The 21,922-nt window shown below is 27.6% G+C and overlaps 2 protein-coding genes across 4 annotated transcripts in view; one reads left to right on the top strand and one right to left on the bottom strand.

Moving 5' to 3' along the window:
- LOC126841759 (heparan sulfate 2-O-sulfotransferase pipe) overlaps positions 1 to 5,219 on the bottom strand; it is a 29,959-nt gene extending 24,740 nt beyond the window's left edge. Inside the window, exons 1-2 of the mRNA XM_050578395.1 lie at positions 4,890 to 5,219; positions 1,941 to 2,062 (exon numbers count right to left, since the gene is read on the bottom strand). Coding sequence (XP_050434352.1) covers positions 1,941 to 2,062; positions 4,890 to 4,993 — 226 coding nt within the window. The 5' untranslated portion in view covers positions 4,994 to 5,219. The remainder of the gene's footprint in view (positions 1 to 1,940; positions 2,063 to 4,889) is intronic.
- Positions 5,220 to 12,337: 7,118 nt separating this feature from the next.
- LOC126841710 (uncharacterized) lies at positions 12,338 to 21,867 on the top strand. 3 transcript variants are annotated; one of them, XM_050578306.1, is made up of 18 exons: positions 12,338 to 12,648; positions 12,961 to 13,034; positions 13,557 to 13,733; positions 14,993 to 15,206; positions 15,838 to 15,937; positions 16,147 to 16,297; positions 16,813 to 16,961; positions 17,113 to 17,515; positions 17,868 to 18,023; positions 19,022 to 19,234; positions 19,299 to 19,451; positions 19,627 to 19,773; positions 20,005 to 20,125; positions 20,206 to 20,318; positions 20,384 to 20,542; positions 20,645 to 20,841; positions 20,973 to 21,088; positions 21,671 to 21,867. In XM_050578306.1, exons 1-18 carry the CDS (start codon positions 12,636 to 12,638, stop codon positions 21,682 to 21,684), a joined length of 2,670 nt encoding a protein of 889 aa, XP_050434263.1. In that variant the 5' UTR covers positions 12,338 to 12,635; the 3' UTR covers positions 21,685 to 21,867. The 3 variants fall into 3 exon arrangements, with proteins under 3 accessions (XP_050434263.1, XP_050434264.1, XP_050434265.1); XM_050578307.1 differs by having other exon boundaries at positions 20,973 to 21,092; positions 21,675 to 21,715; XM_050578308.1 differs by lacking the exon at positions 12,961 to 13,034.
- Positions 21,868 to 21,922: the final 55 nt, after the last annotated feature.

Here is a 21,922-nt window from a genome sequence, read left to right as displayed (position 1 = left end):
GGCGGCACTGGACTAATGTCTGTTTCGCGAGACAAGGAGAGACAGATGTAAAAAAGCATTTAGGTGTTTGTTACATTAGTTATTTCTTTTTTAAAACAACGCGCGGCCATAATAATGACCGCAGTGGTCCGGCAAAAAAAAAAAAAAACGGTCATCTTTTGTCAAGCCGATGGTAGGCAGGTAGAAAGGTACGTGAACGAGTTGCCTAATGCTTTTCTGTGTCTTTACCGGTGTTGAACATAAAGAATAAATCGTGCAGAGCTACTATGACGTCGTTCTTGCTTCCCTAACTTATTCTCAAAGTAAAAATACACGACGAGAGTCGTTCACAACGCTATTAAGTACATACCGTGAAAACACACACACATATTATTATATCTGTGTAGATATGTCCGCAGTCGGTGAAAATTGATTTACTGCACGTAGAGTAGGCCTCAGTACAAGATAATAATTTTGGTCATAGCTGTATATTTTTCCACTAACAAACAAAAAAAAAAAAAATGTTTAATAAAAAAGATTAAGACGAAAAACTGTTTTTGATCGAAAACCGCCAGGGATCGAGACCGCGAGCACCGAGCTGTAGATCGCACGTGGAAGATATCTAATGAAAATCCTATTTTTTTTTTTTTTTTAGGACATGTTAATTATTATTACAATAAAGACACGGCCGGCATAGAAACGCCGGTTTTTTTTTTAGGTGTTTACTAAAATCAAACTTCATCTGCACAAACTGCCGCAACGGTGTTTAGTGTATAAATAATTGGTTTGTTTAGTTTCTAAAACGAATCGAGTTTAACACATATAACCACAATACTAAAAAATATACGGAAAAAAAATGAAATTAAAATTTTTTTAACTTGTTCATACACATTCATACAACAAATGCAATAAAAAAATAGCATTATAAACATTTTAGAATGTGTAAAAAGATTTTCTACGGTGAAAAAGAGTGTGTACATCACGAGTATTTATTTGTGAGTAATTAGAAAATAACAAAAATAAAATGTTGAGTGTATGTTTTACAAATATGAATTACACGTTCGCACCTTTTACAAAATTAATAATTTAGCAAAATATAATATGATTGTTAAGTGTAATAACCTAAGGTTGAATTTCATGTTACATATTCGATATTTTACTATCTCATTAAAGTGTTTGATTGATTCATACTAAAACTTTCATCGTTTTTAACACGGTAGATTTTTTTTCTCGACAATCAGCATATGGGACGCAGAATCTCCAACTAACGGACACGATTCAATTAAACAAACATTTATTTTTTTTGCAAAATTCAACGTTAAGATTTTGTTTGAAAAAATTAACTTACACAAACTTTGTCACTTTTGATTTCAAAATTTAACATAACCGACCGCTGATCGGTCCACAGCGTGACTGTTCTGTTACTATATTTTGTGGTTTTTATCCGGAATTTTTTAATCGCTTGACCGATTTGAAGACATAACCAGTCTATTGATCCGCATTACCTTAGGTAATTATTAGATCAAAATACTTCCCCTTTTCAAACAAGATCAAGGAAAAAACACTAAAAAATTGAACTAGATTTTAAAATACAGTTTCGCTACTAATTAAAGAAAGAAAGTCAAAATAATTCCAGTTTCTTATTCCTCATTAAAATATATAATCTGATCAAACGACCGTTAAAACTCAAGAAAACATTTAAAACCCTTTGCATTCTATAGTGGGGAGGATGTTTTAATATTTATTTTAGTGTTTTTTTTCACTAAAACTGATAGTTAATTTAAAGACCCAAGTTTTTGTTAGTCAGTTGTTTTCTAAATTTATTTTATAATATTCAAATCCTATAAACCTGTGACTATACCTACCTTGACCCTATTTCATAAAATTACTACAGCAACTAATATTAATCTATAATAATATTACACAACTGATGTATTGTAGATGAAGTATTATCAACTCACCCGAAGTTGACGCCGAATTTGTCACTGATTGCAATGATCTAAGTCTCGTGTGAAGATCTCTGGTGTGTAAAAACAAAAACAAAGTCGACGAAAGCGCCATGAGTGCTAAGAGTTCGCTGGTCCTATAGTAAAAAAAAAAGAGACAGCAAAATTTAGATTATTGATTATTTAAACTGATAACAACCATTGTTAAAAGATAGGCTAGAAAAGTTCGAAAGCGTTATTACGAAATACCGAATACGATGATACAGCGATATAGTATTATAATTTATTATTAAAATATTATTACAAAATCTTGACACACATTTTGTATTGTATTGTACCTATAAAGATTGTAAACATATATATTTTTAAATATATATAAAATACAATTATTTAAAAAAAAAAAAGGTTGTCATCGCTTGTCAAAACAACGTATTACACTTTATATATGGGTCTCCAATGACATTGAAATATGAAATACATTTTGTAATTTATATTAGTATTATTATCGTCTAGTCAATATAATTGAAAAGGAATAATAATTACATCTGTAATACGGCATATCACCATCGTTGCTTGATCTGAATGAGATATGGAAGTATATGTATACATTTTATGACACATATTATACTCATTAATATTATGTACATTTTATTGCCGACCGAAACTAAAGATCATCCTATACGCCAATATAATAATATCATATATTATAATACACCTTGGGATTTTGACACAGATAACAAAAGTGACATATGCTATGAATGCATTTTAATACTGTGCGTTATAGAAACTAAAAATGTTGTACACATATTACATTTCACTGATATAATATAATATGGTCAAGATGGCGTTAAACCGCTTCCCGTGAAGAGAAGCACCGGCCAAGCAAGCCGACTTAGCGAAAAGTGTCCTATTTAATATTATGTGTTCTTACTTCCTACGTGTACCTTTGGTTCGATTGAAATAACGATTTTATAAACCAGTAATATTATATTGTAATAAATTATTACTCCATTGATGTCTCAGACGGCCGCCGACAATTATTTCAATAAATCCGTACGAGTCAAATGCAATGGTGGTCACTGCACGGCGCATCATACTGGTGTATAATAATAATAATAATAATAAATGCATCATTATCGTTGCTGGTTTGTTTGTATAATAAAAGCGTGAACTGTGAAGTGTACTCGACTCGAGACGATTCGAGTGGATGGAATTAAATTTCACAGTAAAAAGACGGTGGAAGACACATTAATGCCGGCACAGCAGACTGCTATAATCGCTGAAATCCAACCGTACATAATTGCACTTGCAGTGAGCTAATTTCAATGGAAATGCAAAATCGCGGCGGATCAAAACAATAGACAGTTTATCCGTTCTAGAGGAAGGTCAATATTACTAACCGGTAACCGCGCATTTCACCTTTCACATTTTATTCATCTCTAGTTTTTTTTTGTGCATATTATTCACTATGCAATTTTTATAAATAAATGGAAAGTTCGGATGTTTTTTTTTTTTTTTTGCAATCATAGATAATCGTGGAAATAGCGTCTTCACTTTTTTTTTCTTCTTAAAAAGGCCGTACTATCTCGATATAAATACATGTTTTGTACACGACATAAGCGCAGGCTTATATGTTAGAAAACCATTTAGCTACCACACACCAATACTAATGATAGATTTCCCGGTAAAATAAATGTTACAATGTTGACCTATTACGAAAACGATTTACCGAAATACGATTTTATGTAAATTAAAAAAAAAAAACTATTTATTTTTTTCATTACTCCTAAACCGCTTTTGAATGTTTTTAATAATTTCCAGTGAATAATATTAACTAATTACGAACTACTAGACACAAACAAGTTGTTATTTTAATGTGTTAAATAATGAAATGATTATAAATTAAATTTGTACTTGGGAAAAATGAAAATGATGTATTTTCAAAAGACAGAATATTGTTTGTCTATACAAAAGTTATGTAACTTATTTATCCGAACATTAAAAAAAAAACGTGTGTTATCTATTCATATCGTTTTATAAAATTATAAAAACTTTTCAAATAATACCTATTCCAAAAATATTAACAATAATATAATTGTTTGAAGTCGTGATTTTAAACATATTTTATTGGTTGTTTATGTTTTAAATACATTTATAGCTATAGGATAGTTGAGATTAATTAAAAGATTAACAAATAACAGTAGGTTCTATCAATCTGAATTGAGATAGTGTATTAGAAAATAAAGAATAATTCAAATAAATTAGTTTATAATATGCCAAAATCCGGTATTATAATGTTCTTGTATGAGTTTTTTTTTAAATATATACCGAAACAAAACTGTATTAAAAAAGTGCCGTAGTTTTTAATTTTATAACAGTATGGGAAGTCATTTAAACTTAAGGATCTAAAACTCTAATGAATAATTCCACAGGATTTTAATAAATTATACTTATATTTTTGCAAACTTGTATTTGTTATTTTGTTATAAAAAATTATTAATGTTTTAATAGTTAGAACTTCATTTTTCGGAATGGTACGCATTGCTTATTTTTAAATTACGTCATCCATTTGATTAAACACATAATCATACGTTTATAAATAAGTATCAATTAGTGTACTTTGTAAGTCTAATATCAAAAGCCTATATCTTAGCTTTATACATCGACTCGGTCACGGCAACTGGAAACCGTTAAACGTGTACGTACATATTCGATATAGCTGCACCTAACAATAAATATTACTATTATATTATTAATCGTCGATACAATAATATTATTATTGTATTATACATTATAGGCAGTACACACATGTACAAACGAATACGTGCTCATGCGTACGTGCGTGGACAAGATTGACAATATTATTGTTATTGTTATTATTGTCGTTACTAGGAGGCGAGCAAAAATTATCGGGTATAGTAGTTTTTAAAAAAAAAAAACATTTTATTTAAACGTCTTACGCACCTTTTTGAGGTAAACATTCGTTTGTGTTTGGCCACCTCGACCGAACGGGTGCACGCCGAAAGGATGTTAATCCTGGTGGTGTATCCTTTGTCCGAACACGTCATGGTGGTCTCGCGCTTTTCTTGGTCACATTTAACGGTGTAGAACAAAATTAATTATTATTATTATTTTTTTTTTTTCAACTAGATTCGAATATTAAAAAAACGATTAACTATTTTTTTTTTTTTTAAATTACAAATAATATACTTTATAATATATGTATATTATATTACTGTGAATATATTTATTATGTGGGATGGACCCGGGTTATGGTCTACCGTCGGTGAAGGCGTCCGGAATCCGACTGTGCATGACCGGCGTACCGCGCAGAGCTTGGTCCTATTCGTCGTTCACAACTATATACAGTATATACACATCATTATTCGGCATATAACGATTGAGTATATACATATATACTTATGTACATACATTAGCAAAAAGAAATTCCCAAAAATTTCAGATCCCTAGCTCATACACTTCCTCGAGAATTGTTTTTTTTTTCATTTGATTAGTAGGATTAAAAAAATTCTAACTTGAAAACTAATTAAAATATTTTCAATTTGAAAATAAGTGTCTTATTTAAGCTAAAATATCAACACTTGAAAATCCTTCTTTTGATATTTCGTGTTATAATTTTTTTTTTTTTTTTTTAGCAATTTATTAAGTAATTTGTTCGAGGGGGGGGGAAGTAAAAAAAAAAAAAATGCTTAGACGTCGAATATATTTTTATACATTTATAAATATATCAACGGCTTATGTCATCAAAGTGCTGTAAGTTAATTTTTAACCAAAATGTCTTTACTGTATGGTCGGATGGAAAATTTGGAAGATTTATTTTTGTCTTGCAAAACGTGACAGCAAAATAGTCGATATTTAAAACGCAAAAAAAAAAAAAAAATCCATCAAGTATGATTGTTAACGGTAAAATATTAAAACGTTATCATGATATATCGTGGTTTTGTACATGTATACAACATTTTTTTATTATATCTAAGCACATCCGAGTTAGACTCTGATTAGAAAAAATCGTTTTTTAAATCTCACTACTCCCTATTATAAACACAAAAAAATACGGCTTTTATAATTGAAACATTATTTTTTTCGAATTCGAAAAATTATTAATTTAAAAACATAATTTTCTTTAAATTAAAAAAAAAACGTCGGCATAAATAGGGTCGCGAAGGTCACGGACAGAGTTCGGCATTATATTCAAATGAAAAAAAAAAATAGATTTAATAGAAGAAAATACTAATATAGTAATATCCATGTTTATTTATTAAATAAATAAATATAATTTGTAATATTTACCATGAAATTAGCTAGGTAAGTAGTATTATTTTTTATAAAACCAATTTAAAAAAAAACTAAAAAGTTAGGTACTTACTTTAATTGTTCAAGTAATTTTTTACTCGAAGTACGTTATTTGAACATAATTGAAAAAACAATTTGATCTACTAAAACTTGCACAATTTTAAACGGATTTTAATAAATTTCTTTTGTTTTAATTAAAATGAAAGATATTTTTTCAAAGTTGGCTAAATAACAAGCTCAAAAATAACGTTATATGGGATATATATATATATATATACATATTCTAGATACCTATATACGTATAGATGTATAGGTATCTTGTATATATTATTGCCTAAGCAGTCGTACCCATTTAAATATAACGCTGTATATAGTTTATGTTATTAATATAAATATGTATAAGGCATACCTTAAATTTGTGTCGTCGACGCCAAAAAAAAAAAAAAAAAAGGTAGAGAAGGACTCTTACTTGCGCAATTTCGGTTTTTATCATAATTATACATACATGCATTTATTATACCTATAAACATAGACATGCACGTGTGTGCCGCACGATCGTTATTGTTTGTCGACGCCGGGTGTATTTTGCGATAATGCGATGATGATAGATATATATGTGTATAATATAATATACAAATAGTACAATAATCTTGTAAGCAGCTCGTGCAATTTGTTGAATGGCACCTGTGACGCGTGATGGACAGACAAATAGACCGAAATCCTATCAAAGGACTCGCAACCGAAACAGAGACGAGGTGTGTGTGTTTAAGCCGAAAAGATAAATAAGTATTGCGCTGGGAATGATAGTCGAGACACGTTTATAACGAAATTTGCCAGTTAATTGGGTTGAGATTCATATCTTATTACTATTGTACTACGCGTTTGAACGTATGTTTAAAGGTTAATTTTTTTTTTTATTGATTAAATTTCAATGATTCATTCAAATACAAGTACATGATTATACCGTGTATATTAGTATGGGAGAAAATTAGTTCTTAAGACAGAATCAGAAATTAGATAATTTGGGAGTGGCGCCAATGAAGGAAAAACGAGTGAGAACATTTTGAAATGGTTGAGACATGTTATGAGTGCAGACGAAGCCGTTCGCCTTATTGTTTGAAATTAATTTATTTTAAAATAATCCGTCCAGACAATACTTTTATACACGTATATTTATCCAACAAAGTCTGGAATTGATTTCTCCTAGTTCATGTCCATGCATTGGGTCATGTTAAATTAGAATTGAAAATTGAATACAAATATTACACATCAAGTGTGGAAAACGTGTACATCCATTTATATGACCATATGCTTAGTTATGCCATTGCGATGACAATATAATGATATATATTTTACCGTACGTTTATACTACAAGAAGTATAATAATAATAGCGTTTAACATTTTTGGATATTTTTCATACATGTAAATAGTTTACTGTATTTGCTATTTGGTCCATAACGTCTATCTTGTGTGAGAATTAATAGACAAATAAAGAAAAAAAGGTGACCGTATTATTGTTATTTTTAATTGAGATTTGTACCATACATTAGTTATGTGACCGTATTGTATCCTAGGAAATTAATTGGAAATAGTTGGGCATGCAACTCTTTGTAGATCACAAGTGGTACCTAATTGGTAGTGTGGTGATAAGTAGAAGATAAAGAGGTCCCAAACCCCCCCCCCCTCTCCAAAAAAAAAACTGTAAAACACCTAAAATGATTTCTGTTTTTTTCAACTTAGGCTCACTATAAATTCACAAAATAACAACCTAAACTGACAGTCGCTATGGCCAGTTTTTACTTTATTAAGTTATAAATATTTCACGAATTTGTCAATGTAACTCACAATCAGATGTGATCAAGATGTGCAAGAATGTTGAAGTTATTTGACTTCTATTTTGATTAAAAAATCTCTAAAATAATTTACATTAAGTTCGAAGAATGAATTTTAATCTTTAATTTGTCTTGATTGAAAAACAATTTTATTGAGACAATATTAGGATAGGATTTAGAGAATGTACCTAATTTTTAGGCTAGTTAAGGATGCAATGTTTAAAAGTTTGATATTTAAATTACAGTTATTGGGAAGAACAACATGTGATTTGATTGCAAAATGAAATTGTGTGTGAAAATTGGATTATATTGTTCTTGTTTAAATTGTGTGTTTACTTTACATGTATAGTTCGTGTTATCTACTTTTGAAATATATTTTTGCAACAAACAAACAAAAATATGGTAATATATTTACTGTGGTTTCGAGAAGATCATCCTTAATACTATTTAAAATTGAAAAATTGATGTAAATACTATGTTTATAGCATTCGTGAGAAAAATGCCACTCTTCATACAAACAAAATAATACTGTTTTTCCCACGACCCACCGTGTACCTACTAAGAATGTACTGTAGTTTTATTCGAAATTGGGATTTTAATTTAGAAACTTACAAAAACCGTGATACGTGAATTTGTTATTTTATCTTCTATAGGAACTATTGTGGTATTGTCTCTCCTAGTATTATATTCCCAAACACTTTCACGTTTTTAATGTACATAATATACTTGGCAATATATTCGTGTAGAATATCGGCACTTCCACTATATAGTCGTTTTATAGCTACATTTGTTTTTTTAAAACAAAGCCAACAACTGTAGTGAATAATTTGGTTTCTGTCGAGTTGCTTAATAGATTTGTATTTAATATTAAAGAAGCATTGCTTTGATTTAAAAATCAATTTGGTCTATATTGACGTTTGCCAATGATAGGCAAACACAAATACCTATGAATCAACGATAAAATTACATTACGATCAAATATTTCCTTGGACGAATGCCAATTAAGTAATAAAAAAAATAATAAGCAATCCTATGCTACTTTCATATAACTTAAATTAAAAATTGAACTCTAGTTTAAAGCAGCACTTACCCTGTTGAAATTTATCAATATATTTTTAGTGTCATAATTTGTAAAAATCGCATTAAGAACTCATTTACTATCTACTGACCATTTTTACTAAGTTTTTTTGCTAACAAATAAAAACTTGAAATTTAGCTTATAAGTATTTTAGAAATTTGTTAAGTTTTTAAATTATTGACAACGATTTTTCAATGTTTGTGTGTATATTTGACCTATTTTCAAAAAGGACCTCAGTATTTCAGGGGACTGTTAATTAATAAAAATCACCCAAAAATATTGATATCAACACGTGTTTAGGTAAAAAGTAGGCTTTTTCCCATTTATTATGGAAACGTTTAAAAAACACTACTTCTCACAAATATTTAATAAAAATGGCATTTTTTTGTCGTGTTTCCAACATTAAACAATATAACATGTCAGGCTATCGAAGCACTGTGGGTGAGAGGGTGTATTGTATTTGATGAAATCCTAACTCAATGTAAAACATTAGAAAGTGACACAATTATAGAAATAAAATCCAAAATAGCCATAATATAAATTAGATTAATTTAAAGGTTCAGTAGTCGAGGAGGATATATAAATTATTTATAAAATTACCGGTTTCGTAAAAACACGTTTTTTTTACAATTTGTTTAATATTCTTGAAAAAAGGTATTAAGTAAGTAGTATTTGTAAGTAGTAAAATATATTTGTTATACACAGATAATTAACGAATTTTTCACTAAATCGGCCAATTTGAAAACTCACTTTCACACAATAATGCACATACTAGTTTTTTTGTTCTATTGGCTTATAATTTCTCTAGCACGGTGAATCCTGGTGTTATCTCTTAGGAATTCTACATAAGAATAAAAATATTCTTAAGGACAAACAATGTCTTTTAGAGGCCCGCTAACGGTCATCCCTCAAGTTTCCCAATCAGAAACTCCCATTGTGTCAATTTTTTATTGCTTCAAAATATTTATATTTGTGATAATTTCTAATGCTGAGACAAGGACTATCTCGACACGGAAATGATGAACATTTTGTTAATACGAGTATTAAAATTAATTTCGTTAAAACCTTTATCTTAATATTTTATTGAACGGAATATATTTTTTATTTTAAATACTTGTGTAAAACAATATCTTAGTTATACCAATAAAAAATGTATTTATTGAATAAAACATGTGTATATTTTTTTAAAAATAATAAAAATTGCTTATGTATTTCAGTAAAAGTATACAATTATAAGTATTTTGTATTTTAAACGTTTTTAGAATACTACAAATTGGGTTCATCCACGAACTGTAGAAATGCATAATCATTTAGCCGATAAATATAAGACAAAAATTTGTAAATAAGTAATTATTTTTAATTACTGAACTCTATCAAATAAATTAATAAATATTGTTTTTAATTCAGTTCTCTATTTTGCACTATATTACATAATTTTAAAGATACGTCGTAGCGTTAAATTGAATACAATATATTATTCAGATTTTAAAACAGATTTTGGGCACTGGTGATAGGCAAAATATACTGCCGTTTTTTTTTTATATAAACGGTATTTTCTCAAAATAGTAATTTTGGGAACACGCGGACACAATTTAAGTTTCCAGTTAATATATTTTTGTTTCTTTAAAAACCATCACCATTATTAATTAATTACAACGGTTCATATTTTTTCCCATGCAGTAAACCAACTTATGTATAATTAAATGTGTAAAGTGACTGTGTAAGTAATATAAGTAATAGTGTATTGTTTAACTTTTTAGTAAATATAATCACTACAATTACTATAAACATACAGGATTAGATAATGAAAAGTAAATATCTCGCTAAGAAAGAATAGATATTACATGTAATACTTGCTAGTTACTACTATACTAGGTGAAATGGTCTAAATACATACATATTTAATTAAATATGGAATAAATAAAGATTAGATGCTAAAATATAAAAATCAAATTGCTATAAGTTTGTTAAATACTATAATACACACCTACCAACCTAGAACTTAGAATAAAAACAAAAATCATTATTTTTATGACAATTTAGATCTGGTTTTACAAAATTTCGACTACTTAGGTCGGTCCGATTTTAACTTTATAAAAATAAAAACTAATTTTAGATTATTTGCTGTTTTCGAAAAAAAAAATTATACGATTAAATTTTCAAAAAATCAACCAATTTAATAAAATTATTTAATTTAACTGCATAGAACTGAATTTTTTTTTAATCGGTTCTTAACACTCCTTTATAATTATTTACCAACAAATTGGAAAATGTTAACTAATTTGAAATCAGACCATTCTAAGTAGACGACATTTTGTAAGGATTTATTGGTCTAAAATCATTATAAAATTAAAGTTAAAGCTAATATTAAAATTATATACACGGGAAAAATAGTAGGTATATTCAACACCGTTTTGTATCAAATATTGCCTATATTTTGCCCCATATTAAATATCGGTTTCCAACCTGTTCCAAGTGTAAATTGTCATTAGGTACTCATTAGTGCAATACAAATTACGCTTTTAGAAAATCGATTAGAACAATAATTTATTAGTAAATATACGTTGATCTTTTCAAACATAAAAAAGTCACAGACAAACAGACCAAAAAATACTCAAAGAAATAAAGAACCGGTCAAATGAATTTTAGATTTCTAAAAGAAATGAATTATGGGCACATTGTGTTGTACAAAAAAAAAAACAATTATACATTTACCTAACATATTATTAACATTTTTGTTTTGGACGTTACATTTGTCAGAAACAACATTTTGGGATACTTAATCCAACGTTTGTTTCTTCTTGTTCCAAAGATCCTTTGTGTCAAAAAAGAAATATAATTTATATTAAATAATAATTTTTCCCAGTAGACTTTTGTTCCAAAAAATACTTGCAACAAATTACAAAATATACTCTTTGGAAGTTATATTTTGCAAAACAAAATAATATACTACACACCCCAAATAAAACAAATGAATTGCCAGTTGCCTTTTTAATTGAACCAATTTAAACTAGTTTACACCGCACTGACAACATCTAGACCATGGTTAGAAACATTGTTGTTACCATAAAATTATAAATGGCCGACGTTAGACTTGCATTAAGTTGGTTAACCTGTAAATCGCCATAGTCTCGTTTCGGGCTTTCGGCTGCCGAATGCAGTGTCTACTCTCCAATCACCATAGTTATGTATCCTTAGTCCTTACCGGTTTCTAGCAATTTTGGTCTCTTACTGCAAGTTCAATTGAAATTTTGAATCTGTCGTTTAGTGACAAAAGTTTAAAGTAATAAAAGTGTATAATAAAAATTTGAATTAGTTGGTAATCCGTAATGGACAAATTAACGTAAATAAATAGTATTTGATTACTCGTTGATTTATACTGTTTATTGCAACTACACATTTTGAACAGCCTATGTAATAAAAAAACAAAAGAAGAAAAGTATTACTTGAAGTACAGTTGCAGTAGAAAGGTACTACATTTCACCATGGCTGTCAACGGTAAGTCTGATCAGATTAAACAACGTTAATTGTTAATTAAATTTCATATTTTTCAATAATGGTGTGAAGGAAAAATATCGTTCATTACCCAAACGGATAGTATTGGGTTGATATGACAGTTGATACATTTTAATTGTTTATTAAAATTTAATGACTTGTCGCCAAACTAACAGGAAACTTTTAGAAACTTGGCGACGATAATTTCTGAAGGAAATCTTATAGCATAGTACTTTGTAGTATTATGCTTGGACAACAATTTATTTTTTTTATTTGTGATGCCAACAATAAATGTGTTATTTTGATGTATATTAGAGTCATCGTCATCAATTAAATTATCATCAAACAGTATTGCGGACTTGGTCAGTACAAGTAATCAAGACATAGAGGTAAGCAACCCCGGTTCTGGACGAATACGGCAAAACTTTTATTATGATGCGCCAGCAATACCGCCACTTATACAATTATAGCAAATAGTATTAGTGTAACAACAAAATCAATATCTGCCAACAAAATGTTTCGTTAGCTCAGTCTAAATGATCACTAAGTAAAAAACAAGAGAGTATTAAAAAAAATAAAAACATATGATTGTAATGTAACTTTCTCAGGTATGCATAAATGATTTTGCTGATATATAAAATTCAGTTAAAATTTTGATTGGAAGTTTCATCAATAAACTTAGACTTTTAAATGACTGGTTTTTTTTATTACATTTAATATTTTTTATTTGTCGGCAAAAGTATTAATGCATTGCTGAAAAAGAATTGGTTTTTATAATGATGTGTTTTTATTTTTTATTCAAATATAAAGTTTTAAATGGAATTGCCTATCATTTTAAATTACACGAATAATTATTTGTAAAATTAATGTAATTTTTGTGTTATTACTTAAAATTGTTCTACTGATTTTAGATGATTCAGATAGTGAACAAATGGGTTGATGTATTCCAGGAAAATCCAAGGATTGGAACAATAAAACTATTAGCTGTTCTTGTCGATTGCCTAGACATAGAAGTTTGCACTAGTGACATTACAAATTTCAACTCCGACGAGATGTATATGAAAATAACTAACTGTCTGAATACATTGGTAATTTTATTTTATTTCTGTGTTTGCAGAATATTAACACTTCTTTTCCTCCGATTTTATATTGGTATCACTTTTCACACTGTGTTATGTTTTTTGTCTTGAGTGACTGAATTTTAATTAACTTTAAACCATCATTTTTAAAAATATTTGGAGAAAATAATTTTTTTTCTTGTGTTTTCTGCAAAAATGTTCTTTAGCCCTACGGTCCCCGATATAGATATTATATATAGGGTTTATGATAGATATAAACTTAGGGTCACTCAAGAAATATTTCACTAGCATGAGAGTGAAATATTTTTGTGGATTGGGTTTTTTAATAAAAAAAAATTATAGTTTAAATTTATATTTTAAGTAATTCAATCACTACAAGACTTGAGACGTTTTATTGTAAATACATTTTTGTCCACAAAAATGGATGATATAAATTAAAATATATGTTAAAAATTAAATACTTAAACTGTTCTAAATAAACCAAAGAAGTAAGTTGATATTCAAAATTAATTCTTGCTCATATTTTTTAACTTTTAATTTCTGCATCCGGGATCATTAACATTGTGCAAGATAAAGTTTGTATAGAACGCTACAATAATCATGTACCTTAACCGGCCTTGAAGGTCCAACGTTGCTATCATGAGATGATTTCTAGACAAATTCGCTTTTTGGGACGAGTCGTCAGTCCGGTTTCAGAGAGAAGGATATCGGCTTCTTTTTACCAGATGACTTCTCGCCTGGCAAAGAGAGCGCCCGTTACCGAGTGTCAAACCCGCGACAGTGAGCTCCAAACCACTTTCCCACTCCTTCTCTCACTATTATTAAAATACAGTTTAAAAATGGTTAAAATATATATTAATAGAAATAGCGTTGCCACAAAATTTAACTTCTCGACAATAAATTACCATAAAATTTTAAACCAAAGCCAGAAGAGTTTTTCCCATTAAAAATAATAATAATTTAATGATGTTTATAAATAAAATAAACAATAAACAAAAATATTATTTTTATTTAAAACAAATATTTGACTATAAGTTTCATCAAATTTAAATAACAATTTCAATTCAAAATTATTTAAATAAATATGTAAAAATAAAATAAACCAGGTATTTAAAATAATTTGCTTTTTTATTTTTAATAATTATTTGAATTTTTATTTAAATAAAATTGTTTTTAAATAATGCCGTGGTTTGTTTAGTATATTATTATTGTTATTAAACCCAAAGTAGCAAATTGTTTTTTTATTATTAATATTTCTTTTTTTACAGAACACCAACGGCAGGTTGCACTCGGCCGAAACAATAAAGAAATTACCAAGTGTAATTAAAACATTACAATTTCTGAATTCTATCTTTAGTCAGCACAGCAGTTTGTTTTTGTCTTCGACTGAATGTAAAAACTACTTCATTTTTTTGCGAGATATTTTTGTTAGAATGTCGCAATCAATGTTTCCGGGACCGAGGCTCTTGGCCACGTATTTCGGTAAATCATTTGATGAATTATTATGTATTAATAATTAAACTAATAAATTAAAAACAATTTTAAATATGTTTACACTATATTTACACATCATGGCGGCAACGTTTCGGAAGATGGAATGTGCAAGTATTCCAAAACGTTGGTAGACCAATGAATCTATTTAAATGGAAGTAACCTCAAGATGTGTAAATAGTAGTGAAGGGAATCCGAAAATCCGGATTTTCACAAAAAAAAACGCTATTTAAGCTACTTAAAAATCATATGTGTTAAAAATTTTACAATATAAAGCTGTGTACTTAAGTAAAATTATTTTTTATAAATATGTAAAAATAAAACAAAACACTAAAAAGAAAAACTGCTTTTGGATTTCGGATTTGTTGAAATCCGAAAATCCAAAATTCAAAAGCATTTTATAGAATAAGTTAAGTTTTTTTTAAAACAATTTATCAACAAATTTTATTTAGGTACACATCTTTGTATTGTAATAGTATTTAATATTTATAAGATTTTCAAGTGACTTAAATAGTGTTTTTTTTTTACAAATCCAGATTTTCGGATTCCCATCATTAGTAAATAGTGTAAATACAATAACCCACTTAAGTTTTAATAATATTTTAAATTATGTTGTCTTCAGGCTTAAAAATAATTACTGGTTTGATGCAATCCGAATCAACAGTACTGATAAATGGACTGGTTATAGAGCTTTTGGAAGAATTCATGTTTAAGAGATGGAAGTTAGTATAACGGTTTGCAACAACCCTTTTACAACTTAATTGAAAATTACTACTAAAGATATTTTAGGCCATTGGATAGTTCTGTTTAAAATAAATAAAAGGCTTTTACTTGCAGAAAAAAAATTTGTTCTAACGACTGTCCACTTTAGTACTTTTTCATTTATTTATGTTAATTAATAAATTTTTCTTTTAAACTGATAAACCTACAGAGATTCTTCATATGTAATAAGAGAAGCTGTACTATCAGAACTTGAGATATGGTTGCAAATAAATCCCTCATTTTTTATTAATCAATTTTGGAAACATATTTATTACGCATTGTGTGATAAAAGTTGTTGCGTGCAAAATATCGCTTTAAAGGTAAAAATTAAATGTTAATTATAATAGTTTTTTTTTTCAATATTAGTTTAACAACAATTTAGTGTAGACAAAAAATCTTAGTTAGAAGCAGACCTGGAAATTATTAATGTACATTTTTATTAAAACAAAAACTAACAAATAAAATTAACTTGGTGTTTGAACGAATTTAAAAAAAAAAAGTAACTTATTTTAATTATGAACATAAAATGTAAAAAACTTAAATAAAAACTAATCAAATATAATTTTTTTTAGTTGATTACTGAATAATAAATTTATTTTAACAAGTAGGTAAATAAAAATGTACTCTTTTTGCGACGAGAATTTTTCTAGAAAGGACCATTCTTAAGTTAGATGTGTGATTTGTCTTCATGTGTATTAATACAATATTATTTATTGAGAAATTTTAAAAAAATATTTTTAAATTTGACATTATTTTTAAAATATTATCAGTAATTATAGCTTGCATTAGTTTTATCAGTGTAATAATTTGGATAGAATTATGTTTTTGTTTTCAGATTTGCAAATACCTTTTTACCTATCATTATAACGATTTAGATGTGAAGCGTCTGATCCAAAAACTTTTGTCAGTTTTAACAAATTTGTTATTATCTAAAAATGAAGACGTAGCCATTTCCGCTTTAAAGGCTTACTCTATATTAGATAGGTAACTATTTAAATATTTTACAAAGTTGAAAACGAAAAAAAAAACCATTGGGTTTATACAGAAATTACATTCAATGAATGGGTTAATCATTTTTTGAAAAAATGTTCTATGTCGTTACAAATTAATACATGTTTTTAAAATTTTTCCTCAGTGACGATACCGAAGAATATTCATCTACAATCGAATCGATAGCTTTAGAGTTGATTTTTTCTGAAAACTCGAACATTGCTTGTTACGCTGGCCAACATTTCTTCGAACATTTCGTTAATACAGAACCTAACCGTAAAGACCGTTTGAAATTTTTGGTAACATTTTTAAGTGGAGTTCCACAACATTTGTCTGCGATCGCCAAGATTTTCTTCTCCGATGCTATTTATGAAATTTGTCCCGACCTCAAAGACTATAAGCTCATAGCCAAAGTGTTGAGTACAGAAAATTTCTTAGATCAAAATGAAAAATGCATTTTAGCCACTCTGTTGATGTACATAGTAAAAAGAGAAATTACTGGTGTCGGATCTGAATTGAAAACGGCCAACATGGGATTTGTTATGGACGTAAGTAAATTTGTTTTAATAATTATCACCTACTATGATTCGTATTGGTAAAATATGTGATACTTAGTTTATCGTTTTAAAAAAATGTATAAATTAAAATTAATAGTTTTAGTTGTTTAAAACTACATAATATATTATATCTCAATAATAAAATAATTACTATTTTTGTCAGCCATTTTATTATTTATTATTTAACAATTGAACAGCTGAGTGGAAAAATGATAAAATTTTAAAAATATGAAAAATAAACAGATGTCATTTTTTTGAATATATTATTCCGTTGCCTTAAAAAAAATTAAAACGTAAAGTAAAAAAATTATAACACTTACACGAATTGATTATTTATTTTCAGATATCGGAGAACCACATCAATAAGGTGGAGAAAAGAGAATTTACCGCTAGTATGTTATCATGTCTGTTGAATGAAATGAAAAACTGTGAGTTGCACACTTATGCGTTTTCACTATTAGTTTTAATGCAATTTGTTGACTATAAATTAGACAAAACGGTAAGTCAAAAAACATATGTTTGGAACTTTAATTTTACTACTTACAATTACGTATAAAATGAGAAAAAAAAATTTAGTAGAAGTTTATTTCAAATACCTACTTGTCATTTTTAAATTATTATTTTTTGATTAAAAAAAATCAATCCGGGATTAAGTATCGTTTGTAAAAATAAAAAAACACTCATAGTTAGACCATTTTGTTTAGAATTTATGTACAAAAAATTGTTGCAAATTAATAATTATTGAAAATTCCTATTTTCCAATAAGGAAAAATGTTTTTTTTATTATTTTTAAAACTCGTTTCTAAATTAAAATTTGAAATTTAATGTAATTAGATTAAAATTGATCTGTTTGTTATTTTTTAAATTTATACAAACTTTCACAAATTGAATTTCGATTTGTTTTTAGACAAATCGGACTCTTATACTTATTATTAAAACTTACTTATTTGTCTTAAGAGGACGCTACCCACCCGTAATTTGTCCGCAAAAAAATGGCTTTGCGGGGGACAAGAATGTGAAGGCGGTATTTACAGTAGCCGTATACAATTTTTACAATGGATAGAGAAGAACTTTATTTACGGGGTAGTGATTTTAGTTTTTTGATAACTTAATCACAATTAAAATTATTTCTTCGTGAAGATTCTATTTTTTTTTTCAATTTTCATTTGCTTATAAAAAAATATTAAGTATAGGTATCAATAAAGTTCTTCTCTATACATTGTGAAAATTTGGTAAATCTACTGTTAATACTGCCCTCACGTTCTTGTCCCGCGCAAAGCAGTTTTGATGGGGAAAAAATTGTAATTCATCCTATAGAAGTGACTGTGATAGTCTGACGAAAAAAATGGCAATCAATAAAGTATCCTCATTACTGTATTAATAAGTATATAATATAGTTCAAACTCTAATTTAAGATTTTTCGAAAAATTGCCTATACTTTACTCCTTTAGAAATGGCCTGGGTAGCGTCCTCTTAAATTGAATTTTTTTATTTCAGGCGATACCTATTATACTTGAGCAATTGTCTATATTTTACAACACATACGATGTTCCGACTCTTTTAGAAATGGTTTCGAGAAACATTTATTCAATATCATTATGTTTTAAGCCCTTGGAGTATAACTTTTGTTTAGAACATATTAAAAATACAGCTCGTGTCAATGTCGAAGTAATAAAAAGTGGAACTATAATGCATCACCAAGAAAACTCGGTAAATTTGTTGTCGTTTCTTATTATTTTGCAATTGCACATTAATTATTATTTTTATTTATTAGGCTTTACCGAGCTTGCTGTGCCAGAAATTGGCTTTAATCAGAATTTGGTCACTCGCGAAATACAATCAAATACCCGAAGAGCTGAATACGTTATTGTACTTGTCGTATTACATACCAAATTTAAAGGATTCTCAAAATAATTTGGTTGTTTCAGTAAGTCATTCAATGTTTGCTTTACTTTGTTTGACTTTTTTTTGTGTTTGATACGAAAAGTATAATTTAAAAAATAATAGACAAAACAAAAATTATATTTACTTAAACGTTTTTGGTTTGTTTGCAATTTTTCTTTTTTAATTTTATTGTTTTTTTTTTTTTACTTTGTCAATAGAAGTTTGCGTTTTATGCATATTTTGAAATATTGAAAAACAAATTGAGAACTGAATCTGATATTGAAGACGATGCAGCCAAGTTTATAGAATGTATGTTTGGTGTCATGAAAACTTACGATGCACAAGTGTTCGAACTTTGCGAATCGGTCAGAATATTTTTAATTTATTTTTTCAAATAATTGTAAAACAAAAAAATAAATCTATTAATGTGATATTTTAAATAAATAGAAATTTTCCTAATTACTTTAACATGTTTGGAAAAAAGGAGTTGCTTCAAAACCAAACGTGTGCTCTGAATTCGAGCATAGTAAATATTAAAATTTAGACATCACAAATTAGTTAAAAAAATTATTAAAATTACTTTTTTTTTTTTTTAGTCGTTTATAATTGTTGAACAGTTTTTACGAATCCAAAATTCCATTCAGAAGCCGTACGAACTTGACAGCAATCAAAATCATATACTAACAGCGTTTATGTTCAACGTGTCCAAAAATGATGGTACTTGTCTACTTTTGCTTTCAATAGAGTTTTAATATGGTAGACTTTTTTTTTTTTTAACTATCTTTATTGAAATTTAGAATCTGATGATGATGTGAACACAATAAAGTTACTCGAAATATATGTTGGATTGATTCAAGACGAGTTGATCGACATAAGTCACTTAATCACGTTACTGCAATTTATTCAAATGGTCTGTATTATTTTAATTTAGCTCTTCTATGTAATGATAAATCAATGTTATATTTTACATTTTAGGATATTTTCGAGCAAGCGTTGAGGCCCGTTTTCAATATGTTTTGTACTAGAGAAACGGGAAATAAACTATGCAACATCATCGACATATTTTTGGTGTACATGTTTGAAAACATCACTTCGGAGAGCGAAAATTTTGAAGACATCAAATTCAAAGACGTGGTGAGTATACACTTTTAATTAGTATAGTCAGTACTGTCGACATGCAATTTGTAAATTTAGTATTTATAGTAATTGTGTTTTTATTATTGAACAATCCGACAGATAGAAATAGCTTCCATAATAGCTCGGCTAATAAATCAGTGCAATGATAAAATCGGCAAGCGTTTAGTGTCGACTTACGTCCATCGGCATGGAATACAATACGCTATGGACGATACTTTGGATTATCCTTTCAAACAGTTCTTTTGGGTTCTATGTTCAATGTGTAATTCACTATCGCCTTACGACGCAGAACAATTGTAAGATTTATTTTTTCATTTCTAATTACAAATCTAATTTTAGTGTAAAAAAATAATGTTTAGAATTTTTTTTTTCAAAACTTATTTTTACTGTTATTATGTTGTTTGACATTTCAATATTATATTTATAGAGCTAATTATTTAATCGATGACCCCAAGATAAAAGAGCTGATCAACATTGGAAATGTTCACGCTCTAACTTATTTGTATAGATTACAAGAAAGATATGACAAAAATTTAAATTCAAGTAAGTCGGAATAATACTTTGAAGTGAATTACTTTAAATTTAATATACATATTTAACATGTTACAATATTATGTTAGTTAAATCTAGACATTATTTAAATAAAATCTCGAATAATTAGTAAAATTGTATTTTCACTTAGACAAATATCCAAAGAAATGCTTATTTTATTTAAATTAAAAATGCTCAGGTTTATGTTAGTAAGTTAATATTAGCTATACACTTACTAACTTAATTGAATAAAGTAATTTGAAAAATAAGTATGTTCAACCTAGTCTAATCGTCTAATTTTTTTTCCAAACAAATTATGGTTAATATAATATATATGAGTATGAAAAGTTTTTAATTTCTATACTCATCATAAAGTTACCTTGTAAATAAAAAAAAAAATAACTAGTTAAATAGGAAATTTAAATCAAATTAATGTCAACCAAATATTGTGATAATTAATTGTCAATCAGAAAATATTAGACAACCCACATATATAAATTCATAACTTTCATTCAGATTTGATTAGAATGTAACCGTTTATAATAATTTTTTGTTTTTAAACTTATTAACATAATTTTTCTTGTATTATTTTAGGCAGAACTGAATGACGACGACCATATTTAAAACAACCTCTTACTTTTGTTCATCTTTTGTATCTAATTGTAAATGTGTTAAATAATTTTGTTATTTGTTAAAACAAATTTTTATCGTAATTTCTAATAGATTTTTTCTTAATAAATGTTAATATTAGGAAACTCGAAAATACTGTTAAATAATAGGGCTATAATTTGTGTAGTTTTTTTTTTTTTAAATCAAATTAAAATGTAATAAATACTCGCAGTGTGT

The sequence above is a fragment of the Adelges cooleyi genome, unplaced genomic scaffold, assembly GCF_023614345.1.
Source record: "Adelges cooleyi isolate 19-005CV unplaced genomic scaffold, UGA_ACOO_1.1 ACOO_flye_CR_arks_rails_tigmint_CR_PRNA_41, whole genome shotgun sequence".
NCBI classification, from domain to species: domain Eukaryota; kingdom Metazoa; phylum Arthropoda; class Insecta; order Hemiptera; family Adelgidae; genus Adelges; species Adelges cooleyi.
Note: the sequence above shows the minus strand (reverse complement) of the source record. Positions and strands in the feature narration are given on the sequence as shown.